Consider the following 17,659-nt stretch of genomic DNA (forward strand, 5'->3'; position numbering starts at 1 on the left):
CGAGGTACTATAGCAACCACGATAATCTCGAATATTTATACACAAGAAAAAATCATGTTTTATAGTATAAAATTTGTCAATAACTTGTTGTTTACTGTTCAACTAAATATTATACCATATAAGGTGTGTAAGCATATTGTATATAAAATGTTCTGGTTTGCCATGTCCCAAGCATGAATCGACACTAACAAAATGAACTGAATCAGAGTTTTCAAATAAACACTAGAGTAAAACAAATGTTTTCGATAATATTTTTTTCTATTCAGAGATGTTTAAATAATAATGTATAAACTCCCCTAGGTGTATTACTGGGGGTACAGATGTACATGCTATATATTTTAATGTTGAAAAACTACTGAAGTGGTTTGTGTTTTAAATCTGTCATCCACAAATGCCCGTCCGTGACTATGCACGTTATCATAAATACAGTAATTTATAGCCTTACTTCACGCGAGTGTGTCGCTCTAGCAACACATGTGTTTCGGACAGATGCTCTAAACTATATAAATCTGCACGACACATAATTTGAATCACAGGCCGACCGGCGAACGAGATTGACTATATTGATGCAAACGGGTCAGGTATGTATTTAAAAATTATCACATGGAATTGTTTTATTTGAGTATGAACGAACAATATTCCTCAAAGCAATGTATGATACGCTGCTTACGTGATATTTTTTTTTGTATATACGTGACTTAAAAAAATAGCTATTTTGATACAAAGTTTTTAACATATTGATTTCCTTGTTTTGTAGATCAAGATGAAGGCGGCCATTTTGGTATTGTTTTCGATGCTTGCGTATAGTAACGGTGAGTTAAACTTCAAATCTTTTCATATGATGTCGGTTGCTTTTTTCATATCATGAAATATCATAAGTTTGTGCTTTGTATATGTTTGTCTTACCTAAGCATGTAAACATGCGGAACTGGACTCACCGGCGATCTAGTTAATTGTAGCTCAATTGGTTTGATCCCCCGTCTAGAGTTAGAACTTTCTGTATTCGAATTCCGGTGCATTTTACTTCTCCTATGTTGTTATACAGGTTTCGTAAGAAAACATTCTTCGCTGCTTTAACATTGACAAAATATCCTAAACTAACATTTGTATTCCCCAAAGACTAAGAAGTGCCCTTGCCTAAGGAAAATATGTTTGCATAAGATATCCGTTTAAACTGAACCGATATCTCTAAAGGCAAGCATGTCACTTTCAAAAAATTCCCATATATGTATACATGTATATAATAGTTCCCTGCAACTTACAAGAGTTTCTGTTAGTTTTATACATCATTGAGAAAAACCTCTTGTGGAGGACTGACAAATTATGGCTTCCGCTGTTCTTTAAGACTTGTTGGAATTGTTGATTGGAGGAAGATATCTTAAGGATACGTTAATTAAGAGTTTAACGGTGGAAAGCTGAATATAAAACTATCCCGAAAACGATTTATATTTATATAGATAGAGAAGTGTCCGTTTGACCGATGCTTTAAGAGAGACACCGGGAACACACTTAGAAGCATTCCAAGAAATGCAAATGCAAAATATATTTCTGCTATAATTATGCATTTCAGTTGATGCTTGAAGTCAGTGATACAATTCTCAAACCTATTGTACATATCTGCCGCATTTAGCAAGTGTTATATGATCATTGTATCATTGAGACGACAATAGTACTGACTTCAGGAAGAAATGTCGAAGCATACCGAAATTTTAAAACGAACAATCTGAAGACATGAAATGTTTACAAAATATTTCACTCATCTACTAATGTTTAAGGAATGTATCAAATTTGTCATTGAAGTGGTCAGATTAGTCGACTTATCACTCTGTTAGGCGTGTTATGTGTTGATAATTATAATGTTATATCGATTACGAAATATACAATGAATGTGCCTTTTACAAGCAACTTAGATACGATTTTTTAAACATTTTTTTCAGCTCAGAACTGTTCAACCTCATGTGTAAATTCAACGACATGCGGCTGGACCTGCGAAGGTAAACAATCACAATCGCCAAAATACTTAAAACATTATATGAAAAATTCAGATAAAAAGATAAAATTTCGATAGCAATCTCGGTATCATAACAGCTTTGAATCCAAAATGAACAGAATAGTATACATATATACCGTATCTTATTTCTATTTTATTTTAGATTTAATATTGTTATAGGTAAGGTAAATGTATCAGTCATATTGAAAAAAAATATTTTCTATTTAAGAAATTGATGTGTTTACGAAAATTTCATTCATACAGATTCCAGTAATGAGATTCTAGATGGTACGTATAAATACTACGGCAGCATCATTCTTAATTATTTTCTTTAGTTATATCAATACCTACATCTTTATCATATATATTTATATTTATTTGAAATATCTATAAAGATATCGGTTACAATGTCAACGTAATTATTTCATGTAGTTTTATATTTTGATCTCTGATTTCTTAAGGATTGAATCCTGTTTTGTTGAGGTTTATTGGGTATAAACCTCAATGGGTCTTGAGATAAATTTTATGAACTGCGAATTTGTCTCAAGACCCACTAAGGTGTATACCCTATAAACCTCAACAAAACAGGATTATATCTGTATATTTTCATTTCAGTGCGATACTGTGGATATTTTTCGGATATTTTTTTTAATGTCGGACTTGTGCGAGTCTAACACCACAGAAGGTACCGAAGCTGATGAAAATGTATATTCACATGTATTTCGTACTAATACAGTATTATTGTAGTACTTATATACTTGAAATAAATCTTCAATATATTTGATTGATTATCCCAGGTCAAGTCAAGAAATAAGAACAAATATTTTATCAGGTGGGAATCGATCTTTGCGTATCAAAAGCATTTGATATATATATATATATATATATATAACCTGTTTTTTATGTAACTGCCTGCTTATTTAGTATGTAAGATGTTGTTAGATGTTACAACTGTATCATGTATTGTTTACATTTGCCAGCTGACGTAACCGGGTGCTCAAATACCCCTCCTACCTGTTCATATACAACAGGAACCTCAGGAAATGCAACCTCGGGAGAATGTTCAGCTGGGTGTGTGTCAAAAACCGGTGAGAAACAATCTAGTCACTAGGCTAGTTATCATTTTTATGATTTTATATTAATGTAAATTCTCCCAAATTAACTATGGGACAGATTGAAAAATGTTTTATTTACGTAGATCCCTGCTACAGTAGGAATTGTAATTCTGCTTTATTCAACTTCTTAAATATTTTTTATAGCGAAAAATAGTTTTCAGACATTCCTTAGAGAGAACCTGCCTGATAATCCTATACATGCGCAACGTGTATCAGTTTCTTATCATTCATCACACATGGGGATACATCGATATATTTATTGAATGGTAAAAAGGAATTTTCATGTAAATGTATATCATTTGATTTGAAACTATTAAATACATTCCAAAGTCATTTATTTATTTATAGCATATTTTATGTCACTTGAATGTGCTAAAATCAAAATATATTTTATTCAGCTTTTTTAGTCCCGAGTCTTCATCAACCAGATAATAGAACTCATAGCATAGTATATGAGAACTTTTACATTATACAATTATGGCTTTTGTGCTGGTGAATATGATAAATTTTACATAGTGTACTGTATCATAACCTACCTGCTGTTGTTACCAATATATAAATAAAGAGTAGCGTAGCTGTAATGATATATATATACATGCATAGTGAATTAATAAACTTTCTCTTTGTTATTTTAACCCGTGAAAATCTATCAAAAGTATGAAAACCCAAATGAAAATAATCGTTAACAAATTGTACCTGTATCTTCATATACAGAAAAACACTTACTCTAGGATATTTAAGCTGCTTCTTAGCAGACAATTTGGTTCAACTACACGTATTGAAGCTCATCAATAATAATTCTTACTGCTACACGTTTATAAACTCTTATCTAAGAGGATATAAAGAATGTATGTCTTTATCGGTTAATAAATAATACCGTGATGCTTATGTTTTTGTTGTTGTCTTTTTCAGGCGGAAGTGGATCATCCAAGCTTGAATTTCTAACACCACTACTTGTTCTCGGGACCCTGGCAAGACTGTGTTTCTATCCGTGATAGTAATACATATCGACAATGAACCATTAGACATCTGGAAACCATCGTTAGTTTTAACGAAACAAATGAAAGGTGTCTGTTTCCGTCCCTGTAACAAATGCAAGCGTTGAATCACATGACATGTGAGGAGCTGCACGTGCGTGCCTTACTAAATCAAAAACTGTTGAACCGTTTGCTGTTACAAGACAAAAACAGTTGCAAACACAAGAGAAAACAATATTTGTGTCTAATAAAGGACTTTAATAGGTCGATCCAAATGATTCAGTTCAAAGTTCAGATATGTTACTGAGTGTAATTTCGTCTGTTAGAATCTCGCATGCAGATAATCTGAGCTAAATGCTTAAATATTTGTATTTTTGAATGCTGATCATTAGTGAGTAAACGCCACAGAAAATTAAGATTTGCCTTCAGTTCTTTTTATTGATTGATTTTTTTCTTCTTAATTTTCCAATATGGCTCTTCATTTATCTCTAATTTTGTTTTTTCAAAAACCAAATCATATTAGGAGCAATACTTTATACACAGAAGCCTTTGCCCAGTCAAAGTTTTGCGCTTTCTTTGTAAAATCCACATTTGCCAAGCTTTACTTTATTTTCATTTCTAAAAACATGCAATGAAACGCAAAGGCATGGTTAATTTCACATACTACTTCAGTGTGATATAAACAGAGAAATTGCAACTCAAAGGTCAGAACTTTTAGGTTAAGCAACGAAGCTTTGTCGCGTGCTGAACCTAAAAAATCTTATATGGGATTGCGATTCCTATGGTAATATCAAATAGGATGATTGATAATTTTCCCTCCACACTTTGTAAACGGTAACAATAACGTGTATTACACCGCTCCATAGTCATTGGAGCATGAAATGTGTGACAATGGTAACACTGCATAAAGTGATGACGCGACTGTGACGTTTTCAGAATAAAAGCGCATGTGAGATGACGCTCCCTGGGAAGGTACATGTAACGATAAGTTTGTCTTTTCCCTTGCAAAAGCATGACTGCATCTGTAAAGTGTAGAAGCAAATCAATCGATGAAGCACCGTCATAAATGTTCTGTCAATTTGTTCACCAGGCATTGTATTGACTAGAATTTTAACGAAATTTTGTTAACTAGCTTGAATTGTAGCGTACAGACGCACATTGCAACACAATATAGTCAATCAATACTGTTTCTATTTAAAACCTCTTCCAACGATCAGTTTCAGTCACTCTAGCTGTGAGGTGATATTCTAATAAAAGTATTGTAAAGCTTTGACCTTTCACCCTAAGAAAGATCTAAACCTTATTGTATTGAAGCTTTGTTTCACCAAAAATCTTAAGACAATTGTGATAATATTAATATATCAATTTATGCACGAGACTTTAACACTGTAAAATCCTTACACATTCTTATATTGGGTAAAATAGGATATGGTCGAATTTATATTAAAAAACACCTGTTGTAACAGATTATTTTGATTTTTTTTAAAGAATGGAAATAAAAGAAAGTTACATTGTTCGCTATGTATCATTGCTTAAACTAATAAACGTTTGGAGACTGATTTCAATTAAGCTGTAAGAACACAGATAAATGCTATTAAAATTATATACATTCACACACATGATGTTTACATTTGTATTTGACTTTATACTACTGACACATGTGATTTATCACAAATCACAGCTGTTAACACAATTTTATCTCTAGTTTCCCTCTCTAAACGTGAATTACGATCATAATACGATGACTAATAACACAATACCCTACCATCAAACACTCGCGGTAAATTTTACACAATTGGCCGATATAAATTTAGATGTCATTTCGAGTTTGTGTTCTCAAGAGATGCATGGTTTTCATTTTAATTCGCCATAAATAACCCTGAATGTTTTATTATGAATTTGCATGGGAAAATATTCCAACATATTAAATGGAAGTTGTAAAACCTTATCTCATCTTCTCCATAGCCTTCGTATGATAAATAGTACATATAACCTAACAAAAATAATTAGTGTCATGAATTCATCGGAAATTTAAACAATACATCCTTACTCAGTTGTTTTGTTTCAATACAAATAGGAATTGAACACTTGTCACTTAGTCATTTCAACTGGTACTAGTGTGTGTTCTAATTCAATACATTATAATAGGGATATTATAATATTATTGACGCATAATACTTGTTTACAGCGTGCTTTCGAAAACGTCTGTTTCTTTGTCAAGAAAAGTGTGCAAATGACCGGTGTCTCGACTCTATTTCGTCTAGTACGTTTCACATTAAATAAGAGATAAAAGGACGCAAAGGCCGTATGGTATAGAAACATTTTCACTTTAATTGGGTTTCTGCATTGACAAAGAAAATTCTCAAATAGATGTTCCTTTCTGCGTATTGTTTGATTAATTTTATTTTTATGATGGTATGTCAGGTTTTGGAGGCACGGTAGTCTAGTGGTAGGACGCCAGGCTCGTGACCGAGGGGTTGCGGGTTCGTGTCTCGTCACGGCACTGTGTTGAATCTTTGAGCAAGATACTTTACTCTGCTTGTTCCAGTCTACTCAGCTGTAAATGAGTACGTGGTTGGAAAGTGCTAGAATTGTTGAATGCTAGCTGTGAGCGCCGAAATGGCAGCACCGGCTGTATGCTTCCCAGGGAGTTGAGAAAGGTATTGGCTGGTTGCAAAGGCCGTATAACCACGGATAATAGTTTGTGAACCGCTTTGAGACGACCTAAGAACGAGGTTGTGATAAAGCTACACCGTATATTGATACACAACGATACACACGCATGGATAGTCTTTATATATTTCCATTTCTTTCAAATGTCAATTTAAACGCCGTTTTGTATAAATAGCCTAAAAGTAACCAGTTACATTTAACCACGAAGAGATATATACATGTATGCTCATTTGTTGATAATTGATATCGCTATTGCTACCAATCTTTTCGGTAGCAAGTAGCTAGTTCGGACAAATTCATATTCTATGAGATATTGCGCTAAAAAGGAGACAAAAAGTGCTAAGTACATGACTTATACAGGATTGATTTCTCAGTTTTCTTTCAACTAGATAGTAAATGGCAATATCTGTAAAAAATATAAAATTGTTTCTAAACGACATTAAATATTAAAACTTGTCTAATAGAGAGACTCTAATAGGTGATAACGACCACACAAAGAACAACGTTACAACACTTTCCGCAGAATCATTCCTGATTTATATCAAAGAAAACCAGAATTGAATCAAAGATGTGGAAGTTTTAAGACTGCTACATGTATTTGACACTTTTAATAAGAGTTATCTTCCTTGAGATTAGGTTCGATATTATTCAAGTTTAAATTTTATTTTATTGAGAAAATATAACAGAAACTCAATTATTATGTACATAATGCAAGGAAAGAGATTACTTACATTTTCATCAATTGCTCTCCTCACTCAATAAATGGTTTGTTTTTTTCATTTCTTTGTCAACTTGTAGTGTTTGTCCTCTGTTAATTACCATATAACATACAATATTTTTTTTGACACGGAGGCTATGGTCTTTGTTTTTGATTCCATGCAACCCCTATAACATTTGTTCGTACACTCTATAATATGTTATTCGTTCGTTCATTCATTCGTTCCCACGTGCATTAGTCTGTAACTTTAATCTCCTCCTTTCTTCCTCGTTCAATAGCACGCTCTGTTTGTTCCATTCAATTTTATGACTTATCAAAGCAGATTAAAATCAGATTAGGGAGAAATTCACATAGAAAGGATTTAAAATAACCTGTTTATTTCAAAATATTTTTTATTGAGAATGGTACAGGGAGCGATGATGAAACATCAGAAATAACTCCAAAGATATAGAAGGATTACAGGGTATGATCCTCATTAACGATACAAAAAATAGCATTAAAATGATAAAATGTCACAAAAGACATGCTAAATAAATTTAATTATTAATTGAGTAAACACCAATAGGTCAGTTCACAACTTTTATAGTTAAAATGCAGCGAGAATACATTTTTTCTATAAATAATATTCGGATTTCCTGTCGTTATAACATGCGCACACTCCCTTTATTTTTCCTTTTTGAAGATCCCCGTCCCACGGCACTGTAGTTTTTCGTATATGCAGTAACCCACCCCACCCCCTTGATTCCGTTCTGGATATTACTGTCGCAGTTGACAGTGTAGCTCAGTCGGTTAGAGCGATATTTTAACAATCTGAAGTCTATGGTTCGAACTCCAATCTATTCTCAATTTTAACAACTGTGTTGGTTATCCTTTGGTTGATTTTATCTATATAATTTTCAAAATTTGGTTCCTTTTTCAGAAATAATTGATTTAAGATATAACCATGTTGGAAAAATCTATAATGACAAGATTCAGAATCTACAGCTTTACTTTGATTTCTTTTCTACTCCAATAAATAATTCACAAATATAATGAATAATAATAATAATTTCTGACTAAACTTGTTATGGACACCTCCGACTTCACCACCCAACACCCCCGTACCGCTCCAAAAACTAAAACTAAGTATCGTTAACAGTCTTTTCGATATGATTATAATTCTTATCTTTGATTAATAATTCCTTAAAGGGAAACCATACTTGTAGGACTTATAAAAAGATATAAAACAAACAAATTTAAGTATTGCAAGGCAATCCATAGTCCCCCGCCGGTAATGATATCTATATTAACAAACAGTACATTTATGTCAGGATGTACCTACTGTTAGGAAAGTATCCTGATACATAATTCTCGCACTCCACCATCCCAAGATGTCCTTGTCCACCAAATCTGGATACTTGAGGTGAGATAGTATAGAAGGTATGCCTTGGATAGACATTTTCAAATGTAAAGGTCAAAGGTCAAGTCATTGGTAACAGAGACCTTCTTCTTGCATTCTGCACTCCGTCATCCAAAGATGTCCTTGTACACAACTCATGTTTATCAAGGTGAAAGATATACCGCGGACAAATATTTACAAAAGTACATTGTAAAGGTCGATGGTCAAGTCATAGGTCAAAGTGACCTAATTCTTTCACCCTGCACTCAGCCATCTTCATTAGATGTCCTTGTTCACCAACTCTGGTTTGTCCTGGTGAAATAGTATCAAAGATATGTCCCCGACAAACATCTCGGACGGAAGGACGGAAGGTGTTGTGAGTGTAAAAGACCTGGATTGGAACACTGGACTTTAGATTGTTATACTATCCCTCTGACCAAATGAGCTACCCTGGCAATAGAAGTGTTTCGCTAAACTAAACTACAGTTACATCAAACGAAAGTTAAGGGGAGATTACTACATATAGAACAAAATCACATTACAGTGAGACAGGTATCCTTTAGCGACTACGGCGATTATGAAAGAGTTTTAACGGTGAAAAGATTAATTATTGATCTAGATAAATTCCTGGGTTTAACGTATATTAGGAATGCCAGGAAATACCCCGCACTTTTCCTGGTGTGAGATAACAGAAGCATACACCCCCTTGAGGATGAGATATGGGAATCTCCACAAAGAGGTAGGGGATTCTATTAATCACAATCTCTGGTGTCGCCTAGGACTTCTGTTTAAGCAGTTTGTACCTGTTTCTAACAGTAATCTTGTGTTATCTGTGAAACACACATGTAAATTGTCGTTTATATCTGTTTCGAAGTACCATGATCCTTCGACGTGACAAGATAAAGTTTTGGAGATATGTTTATTACATGAATAATGATATATACGCAGGCAAAATTATACCTTGCAAAATTTGAAGACATTCTCGATTCGATTTACCTTTACAAGATCTACTATATCCCCAGGTGGCCGGGGTTGACCCCGCTGTGGTAGTAGTCAGATTCTCACTCCCAACGTAAGAGGTAGCGTGAAGCACACCTCTGAATAGGGTCTTAAAATAATTGCATTTATATTCTTCACCCGACCCGTCCATCGCTAATAAGAAGACCATATAATTCCTTTATACAAAGTTAAACTGCATTTGAATCGAATTGTTACATTTTCAACTAGAAAAATTATTTCATTCGTATTTGATGGGAGTTATACTAGAGCTTAACAACAATTCCCCTGTTGTTTCCCGTCCCTCTGTCCGCCATCCTCAGAAAGCCACAAAGTACAACGATAATTACTTTGGAAATCATGATTTATATATCCGCTAAAAAAGAGTGATTTTACAGATATGATAGTTTAAATAATTTTAATTTCATATTTTCATTTTACATGCATTTGCAAACGATCCTAATAGCGCTCCCTGAAATCGTGCAAAGAGATTTCCATTGGAACATCATATATTGTATGGCGTATATAACGTTAAGATATATTGCATTCTGTTATGACGATACGAACAGAAGTTCGCATATACTTTATGTATTAATTTAGGGGTAAAGATATTGACAATGGATTGCGTTATCATTGAAAGCACTTACACGTTTCTCGTTCAAGACAGATGATTGCAAAAAATGTGACGCAAAGGACATTTAGAAAGATCAAACAGATTAAAGTGTGCGTGAACAACAGTTTCGTAAATACCCCCATGTCACCAAAAACGTTGAAACCACTTAAGACGTTATCACGTAATAGACGTTTGAAGAGTGTTTACGATGTCACGCGCAATCTAAATGGCGAATATGAAGATAAATACACCCGGTATATAGGCATTGCAACAGGTGACGAAAGTGGTATTGAAAGGGATACAAAATGCGAAGATAAGTACATGAACATCAGTCAAGCTTTATATGAGGTAAACATTAGATATGTTATCCCCAAAACCTGACAAAACGTATCAATTGTCAACGACTGGTATGTACACTTTACGATTTGGGCGATTGTTTTTGTGATTAATTGTCTAGAACGATAAATCCTTAGACATGTTCCCTACTTTCTCGCGTAATGCGGCCATTACAGAAATTAATCGAGTGATTTATACAGTGACTTGGTACGTAACTCTTCATTTTCAACTGAGTTTTATATAAGGCCGAACTTTTGTTCACTTCGCATGTTATTACATCAAGCAGGCGGATAATTCTGTAAGTATGATTATATAGCAGGTACGCCAATGTTCATATCTAATTCCAAGGAAAGAAAACGTTCTTTCATTTATATTTCTAAAAGAAACCCCTATTTTGAAATTGATAACATACATTTTTATATTCGTTGATAAATACTTATTTGATTGAGTTGCTGGGCTCCATTCTGTTTGAATATATATTCAAGATTCTTATATATTGACCATAACTTAGTGCCTGCAAAGCTTATTGATGAAAAAAACATTAAAAATGAAATAAGTATCTTTCATTTTTAATATGTCCAAAAAATCAAGAATACGTCAGGCATGAGACGATTGTGTTTATTTCTGACCTTGTAAGCATCGTTTGTAGAATTTGATAACAAAGAATTATGTAATTAATAATGACATATTGATTTATTGATTAATTGAGTTATTGACCTTTTTAACTCCGATTCTACTCATTTCTGTTTGTAGATGAAAATGGAGTTAAGTGTTTACATTTTCGCCTTTGTTTGTACAATTACATTTGTACAATGTAAGTATATCTTAAAACATTTGGACGCGTTTATTCTAGTTTAAAATCATGTAAATGTTCATTCCAAAATAAAACTGTTGTAGACTTTTCCGCGTTACTTGCATGATTGATTTCACAAGAATATAATGTTACTACTTTTATTACTATTCAGAATTGTGTTAGTTATAAATTTATATTATCTATATACATGTATCTTAAGCACATAAAACATTAAATTGGTTTTGAAACCTTGTGTAGGAAATTTCATAACTTTCCGTCAATATAACATTATAGGAGCGAACAGCACCAGCATTGTTAAACAGAACAGTTGATTGTTTGTGGCTACGTCTTATGTGACATCATGTTTTGTGAAAATATACACTTTTTTCAAACGAATGCACAGTGATTCACATTTAATATAACTCTTTATTATATAATATAAGGCTTCTGCAGTGCAATAAAGGGGTGCAATAAAATTGATATTGAACGTGTGCAATAAAGATGCAAATGAGCGCGCGAAACCGTGGGAACTAGGTCGTATTCCTACGCACTACTACTACTACTACTACTATAGTATAGGCCTACTACAACATGGCTGACGTAAACATTGGGGATTCTGTTCGAATATCGCGATATGTGCTGGGGGGACGTTACACTACAAAACCACACTGACGGACATGAATATCTAGAGTTTACGGAAAGACAAACAAAAACCAGGACAGGGGAGAACACCCGTGATGTACGCAAAGTAAAACCAAAATTGTGGGCAAACACTGAAAATCCCGAAAGGTGTCCTGTTCATGTTTACAAATGCTATGCAGATATGAGACCTACGACTTACTGTAAAGGATCAGATCCATTTTATATAGCTACTACAACAAAAAGCTCACCTGGAAGTCATGAGACTTGGTTCAAGCGCCAACCCGTTGGTATCAACAAGCTAAAATCCATGATGCAACGTGCCATAAAGGGAGCAGGAATCCAAACTGACAAACACTTGTCAAATCACAGTGCGAGGAAATATCTTGTCCAGAAATTGAACGATAATAACATCCCCGCTAACCATATAATGCAAATTTCTGGTCACCGAAACATTTCTTCTATTAATAATTATTCACACATCAACACGAATCAACACAAAGAAATCTCCAAAATACTGCACGGAAATCCAACAGCACCTGAGACCGGATGCAACACAACATCACTGACACAACAATCAATGGCGTGTAACCAGTCAACTTCCTCTGTTGTCAGGGTCCAGGGCGGTTTCCAAAGTATCTTTTCAGGTGCTGTCACAGGAGGAAACATACAAGTTCATGTTTACCAAGGACCTCCTCTGAAAAAACGCGCCCGTGTTATAGAAAGTGACAGTGATTCTCAGTAGGCCTAATATCCAACACATGTGTTTTCGGTTTCCGACGACCTTCACAGTGCGCGCGCTCTTACACTGTTCATGACGTCACCGATGAAAAAAAACAGTTTTTTTCCGAAGCGAAAAAAAAGAAGTCATATTTTGTAAACTTTTATTATTTCAATTGTTATCACAATTAAAATGATCGTTAAAAGTAAAACTGTTGGCCATTTATTATTCTGATAAATTTCTGCGGACTACTTTTGTTAGCGGAACATGCTCTCAAATTAGCATATGTGATGCGTCCTTTCTCGTCGTCATTGCATATAGAGACGTTAGGCCTAGTATTGAAACCACTTATGTAGGTAGGTTTCTCGAATTATATAATAAATAGAATCTAACACTCGTGTTCATGTTATATTGAATTTATTGAACTCGTATATTAATTTCATATGAAACACGCCAAAGGCTCGTTTCATATGAAATTAATATACTCGTTCAATAAATTCAATATAACATGAACACTCGTGCTAGATCCTCTATTTATCAACCTGTGTCCAGTTGTTCAAAAGATTAATTTTTTTTGAAATACAACCATTAACTAGGTTAAAACTTTCCAGATATCAAGTATTTAGTAGGGTAAATTAACACGCGAGATCGTTCGATTTTATCTTGTATATGTGTATATTGACAAACTTGTTAAACGGTTTAGATATGTTGTTAAATAGTGATTAACCTTATTATCTTTTGAACAACAGGGGTCAGTGTTGAAACACACTGGATATTTAAAAAAAATTGTGCATAAAGACTTATGATGCTGATTTTTGTGACACAAATGAAAGTTGAGCTTTTAGATGATTGAAATAGGAAAAGCATGGTTGAATTGCACACTGTTGTAATTGTTATCTGAGAGTTACAGAAAACATTAAATTATATAGTTTACAATCGGCTTGTCCTCTTTGAAAGGTGCGACAACACCGATAACAGTAAGCACGGCGCCAATAGCTCCACCAGCTGGACGTACAAATGCACCAGTTGGAAGTACACATGCACCAGCTGGAAGTATACATGCACCAGCTGGAAGTACACATGCACCAGTTGGAAGTATACATGTACCACCTGGAACTACACAGGCACCAGCTGGAACTACACATGCACCAGCTGGAAGTACGCATGCACCAGTTGGAAGTACGCATGCACCAGCCGGAACTACACATGCACCAGCTGGAAGTACGCATGCACCAGCCGGAACTACACAAGCACCAGCTGGAAGTTCAGCAAATTCTTCTGACAATGGTACGTGTACTAATAATTGAAATACGTATGTATTACCGATACCGTCGTCCTCGATTCTGTAGGAATTACGCTCACACACGCTCTCTTCAATCCTGGAATATGTCAATGCAAATTTGAAGGCACAAACATTGGTCTCAGGTAAAGCAAACCTAAATAATCGCGTGGCTAATACCTGTCCTTTAAAGATTACAAAAGAGTGACACCCGACTTCAAAGTCAGTAAATGTTTACCGTGACGCGACTGCGAGATTAGATCAAACTGGTCTCCTAGTCTCTTCAACAAGATTGCGCACGCTGAGCCTTGTATTTTGCTATGACATGTTCCGGGGGTACAGAAAGCGTACGTGAGCATAACCCCTGGAGCAACAAGAATGCGATACCGTGTATCATTGAACACTTAGCTGATGCAACCCGAAAGTATTCATGTAAATCTATATTAAATCTAGTTAATGCTAAAAGCATGTACAGGTACAACCATCGTACCCCCAGTGTGTCAGAAATGTTGGGCCACCTAAAGCTGCGCCCTCTAGCAGATAGACGTAGAGATGCCCGTCTTACCATGCTTCATAGCATTGTAAACCAGAAAGTCGCTATCGTAAAATCAGACAGATTAATCCCTACAGTTAGAAAATCCCGAACAAACCACCAGTTTTCGTATCAAATTCCTAACTCAAAACCCCAGACCAGAAAGGCATCATTCTTCCCTCGAACTGTACCCGAGTGGAATAAACTCCCACCTGACATTATTTCGAGCCCCACAACGGAATTCTTCAAATCAGCCCTCAACCGTCACTTTTCAAACGCAAATTAGACCATCTCGTATCTTTTAAAAACAATCTCTTTCCATGTTTCACTCCTCGTCTGACATTTTATCTTCAAATTGTTGAAGTTGGTGAGTACCATTTAAGAGTAGAAGTAGAAATGTCAACTGATAATGTATATAAATTCAGAAGGGTTTGGTTTATAAAACGTTAATTGTTAAATAATACTAAATTTCTCTAAAAGTGTCTGACCAGTGCTGTATAGCACAAGTAATACCAAAATTAACTATCTTCCAATTATTTGTCTGAACCAAAACATTCCACACTAAGTACGTCTCAAAAAACTTTGGATCCAGGTGATGTCACTTGACGAGGAATGATCATGTGACAACGTTATTATATATTTTGATGATTTGTTCATTCAATTTGAATATCAAATAAATTGATCATAAATATTCTCAATCATTATAACGAAGAGAATGTGTTAAACCATAATGTGTTTTACTTTTGCAGGACTTGGGAATGGATCGCATCAGCTTGTCAAACCGTTGGGCCCGCTGGTATTCGGTGCTATCGCCGTCCTCGTGTACTTTCTCTAAATGATCTGCAACTTGAACAGTACACGTCAATCCGAAAGCTACATAACAATGTCTAATGACGATTGATAATGGCTTCAGTAGCTTTAATACTTGCATGTATTAAATGTAACTAATTGTGAGGTAATGCAGAAACAAATTCCTCAAGTTAAATGCATATTGATTAAGTTAAATAAATACAAACGACAGTAAGAAACGTGCCTATCTACGACAAAGTACATTACAATAACGTTATAATATATTCTGCTTGTCTTGAAATTTTCCACTCGGAATGGATATTTTCAACAGCTTATCATTTTGATAAAACATTGTTATTTCTCTCTGCACATGCTTTATATTGGCATGATATAAGGACACTCGTTAATATTCTAATATGTGATTTGCTTGACTTCTGCTCATCTCGTGTGTTACCTGTTCAAAACATTATTGACACTTTGCAAAGGAAATCGTGGTTCTTGGAAATACATCGAACTTTCAGGGCAAAATTAACACTGTGCAAAAATTGCCTAATGAGTGGAGGGCAAAAGTACATCTTTGACTAGGTGAAAATGTCCATGCATACACTATTATAGTTTAAGGTTGCAATAGTTTCACCCAATGGTTCAAGAACAGTTAATGACTGCGAGACAAATAACCTGTTCAGATTCTAGCCCCTATAGTACAGTACACACCTCATTTTGTAACATGTCTCTGAGTTATATATTCTTTACTGTATCGATGACAATGTTTTCAAAGGCGTAATCACCTGTGTATATGTTACGTTTATCTTTCAAGATACAACGTGGTATACTCTGCTAGTGCATTTAATAGTCCCCGAGGTTTGACATAGCCTTGAAAGACAGCTATCTGTTTTGAATAATAGCATGGTTTATTATTTTCACACAATAAACAATCTGTTTAATTTGAAATTTACCAGTGCACCTTTTAGTTAAAAAATATAAGCCAAGGGGTTCTATGCACCTCCCCTTCATTTTCAACAATAGTTTAGAACAATTCAAGTTTCCAACTATTTGTCCCCTAGAATCATCCAGAAGGACAAACAGCTGTTATGATGCAGTGTAATTAATGTTTGGCATACTGTATCTATTATAAAATGTTGTTAGGTTAATAGCTACATCCCACCAATGGAAGAGGAACGCGAACAAGCGTCTGAATCTGTAAGTAAAATGTGACTTTGTTGTTGTGGTCGATGTTTGATACATGTACATTTACTTGCTTATTGTTTTGTAATTAAAACGTTACGATTACCGTGAATGTGTTGGTCTACATTTCAGTATAATGTTCAGTTTATGGCACTGGACGAAGGGTTTCATTATAAAATTACAGCTATTTCATGGTGAACATCCTGTGATATAAATCAAAGAAAACATTAAAGGCCGAGGCGATAAGTTATTTGATAAAATAGTTTGATTTCCATCAGCAGCAATATTCACCTATGGCTCTGCCTTCGGGAAACATGACCGCTTGAGGTTACAAACAGTTATGCATGTATTAGATAATATCATACTTCCTACATCCCCATTGATTGAATCATAATCACTCGGTTGTCAGTAAATTGTAATATTGACTCGGTGTTACTTTTTCTTAGAAACATCAGGTCAATATTTACTTTATGACGTCACTTTAATTGTAGCGTCATAATGCCCTCTGTCATACGCAGTACTTTTCTCTTGACGATTTGCTTACTTTCCGTCTTGTTTCATGATAAAAGCATCATAATTTCATACCTTATATAACAATTCAGGACTTTTATTTCGGCGAATAAGTGTTATATTATTGACTGTGAAGTGATATTGAGTGTGAAGTAATATTGACCTCGACTTCGCCTCGGTTAATATCGCTTTCTCAGGTCCATATAACAACATTTTCACCTTAACGTAAGTCAATTATTGATAAAAAGCTTCATCAGATAACTTCTAGTTGTCAGTTTCAGCATGAAATCCCATATTAAACTTCAATGAACACTCCACAGCAGGGATAGTTGTGATGGTGAGGTGTCAATGTTAGACACGCTCTCAAATATATGTTATATGGTGTTTTCCATATGCATATATTACTGACAGAAAT

General features: G+C 34.6%; 2 protein-coding genes across 2 annotated transcripts; both read left to right on the forward strand.

Annotated features, from left to right (window-relative positions):
- The first annotated feature begins 496 nt into the window (after positions 1–496).
- Positions 497–5,326, forward strand: LOC110462975. Its single transcript, XM_021517267.1, has 6 exons — positions 497–581; positions 758–812; positions 1,938–1,994; positions 2,255–2,278; positions 2,971–3,078; positions 4,018–5,326. Exons 1-6 carry the CDS (start codon positions 567–569, stop codon positions 4,098–4,100), a joined length of 342 nt encoding a protein of 113 aa, XP_021372942.1. The 5' UTR covers positions 497–566; the 3' UTR covers positions 4,101–5,326.
- Positions 5,327–11,014: 5,688 nt separating this feature from the next.
- On the forward strand, positions 11,015–16,823 carry LOC110462950 (splicing factor 3A subunit 2-like). The gene is made up of 4 exons (XM_021517228.1): positions 11,015–11,094; positions 11,550–11,610; positions 13,907–14,236; positions 15,510–16,823. The coding sequence occupies exons 2-4, from the start codon at positions 11,550–11,552 to the stop codon at positions 15,593–15,595; spliced, it is 477 nt and encodes a 158-aa protein (XP_021372903.1). The 5' UTR covers positions 11,015–11,094; the 3' UTR covers positions 15,596–16,823.
- The last annotated feature ends 836 nt before the right edge of the window (positions 16,824–17,659 follow it).

The sequence above is a fragment of the Mizuhopecten yessoensis genome, unplaced genomic scaffold, assembly GCF_002113885.1.
Source record: "Mizuhopecten yessoensis strain PY_sf001 unplaced genomic scaffold, ASM211388v2 scaffold10847, whole genome shotgun sequence".
Classification (NCBI taxonomy): Eukaryota; Metazoa; Mollusca; class Bivalvia; order Pectinida; family Pectinidae; genus Mizuhopecten; species Mizuhopecten yessoensis.

Coding starts and splice junctions, on each gene's coding strand:
- LOC110462975 (XM_021517267.1), top strand. Junction 1,995..2,254: donor ATGCGGCTGGACCTGCGAAG/GTAAACAATCAC, acceptor TCATTCATACAG/ATTCCAGTAATGAGATTCTA. Junction 3,079..4,017: donor TGGGTGTGTGTCAAAAACCG/GTGAGAAACAAT, acceptor TGTCTTTTTCAG/GCGGAAGTGGATCATCCAAG.
- LOC110462950 (XM_021517228.1), top strand. CDS start 11,550: ATGAAAATGGAGTTAAGTGTTTACATTTTCGCCTTTGTTTGTACAATT. Junction 11,611..13,906: donor TACAATTACATTTGTACAAT/GTAAGTATATCT, acceptor CCTCTTTGAAAG/GTGCGACAACACCGATAACA. Junction 14,237..15,509: donor AGCAAATTCTTCTGACAATG/GTACGTGTACTA, acceptor TTACTTTTGCAG/GACTTGGGAATGGATCGCAT.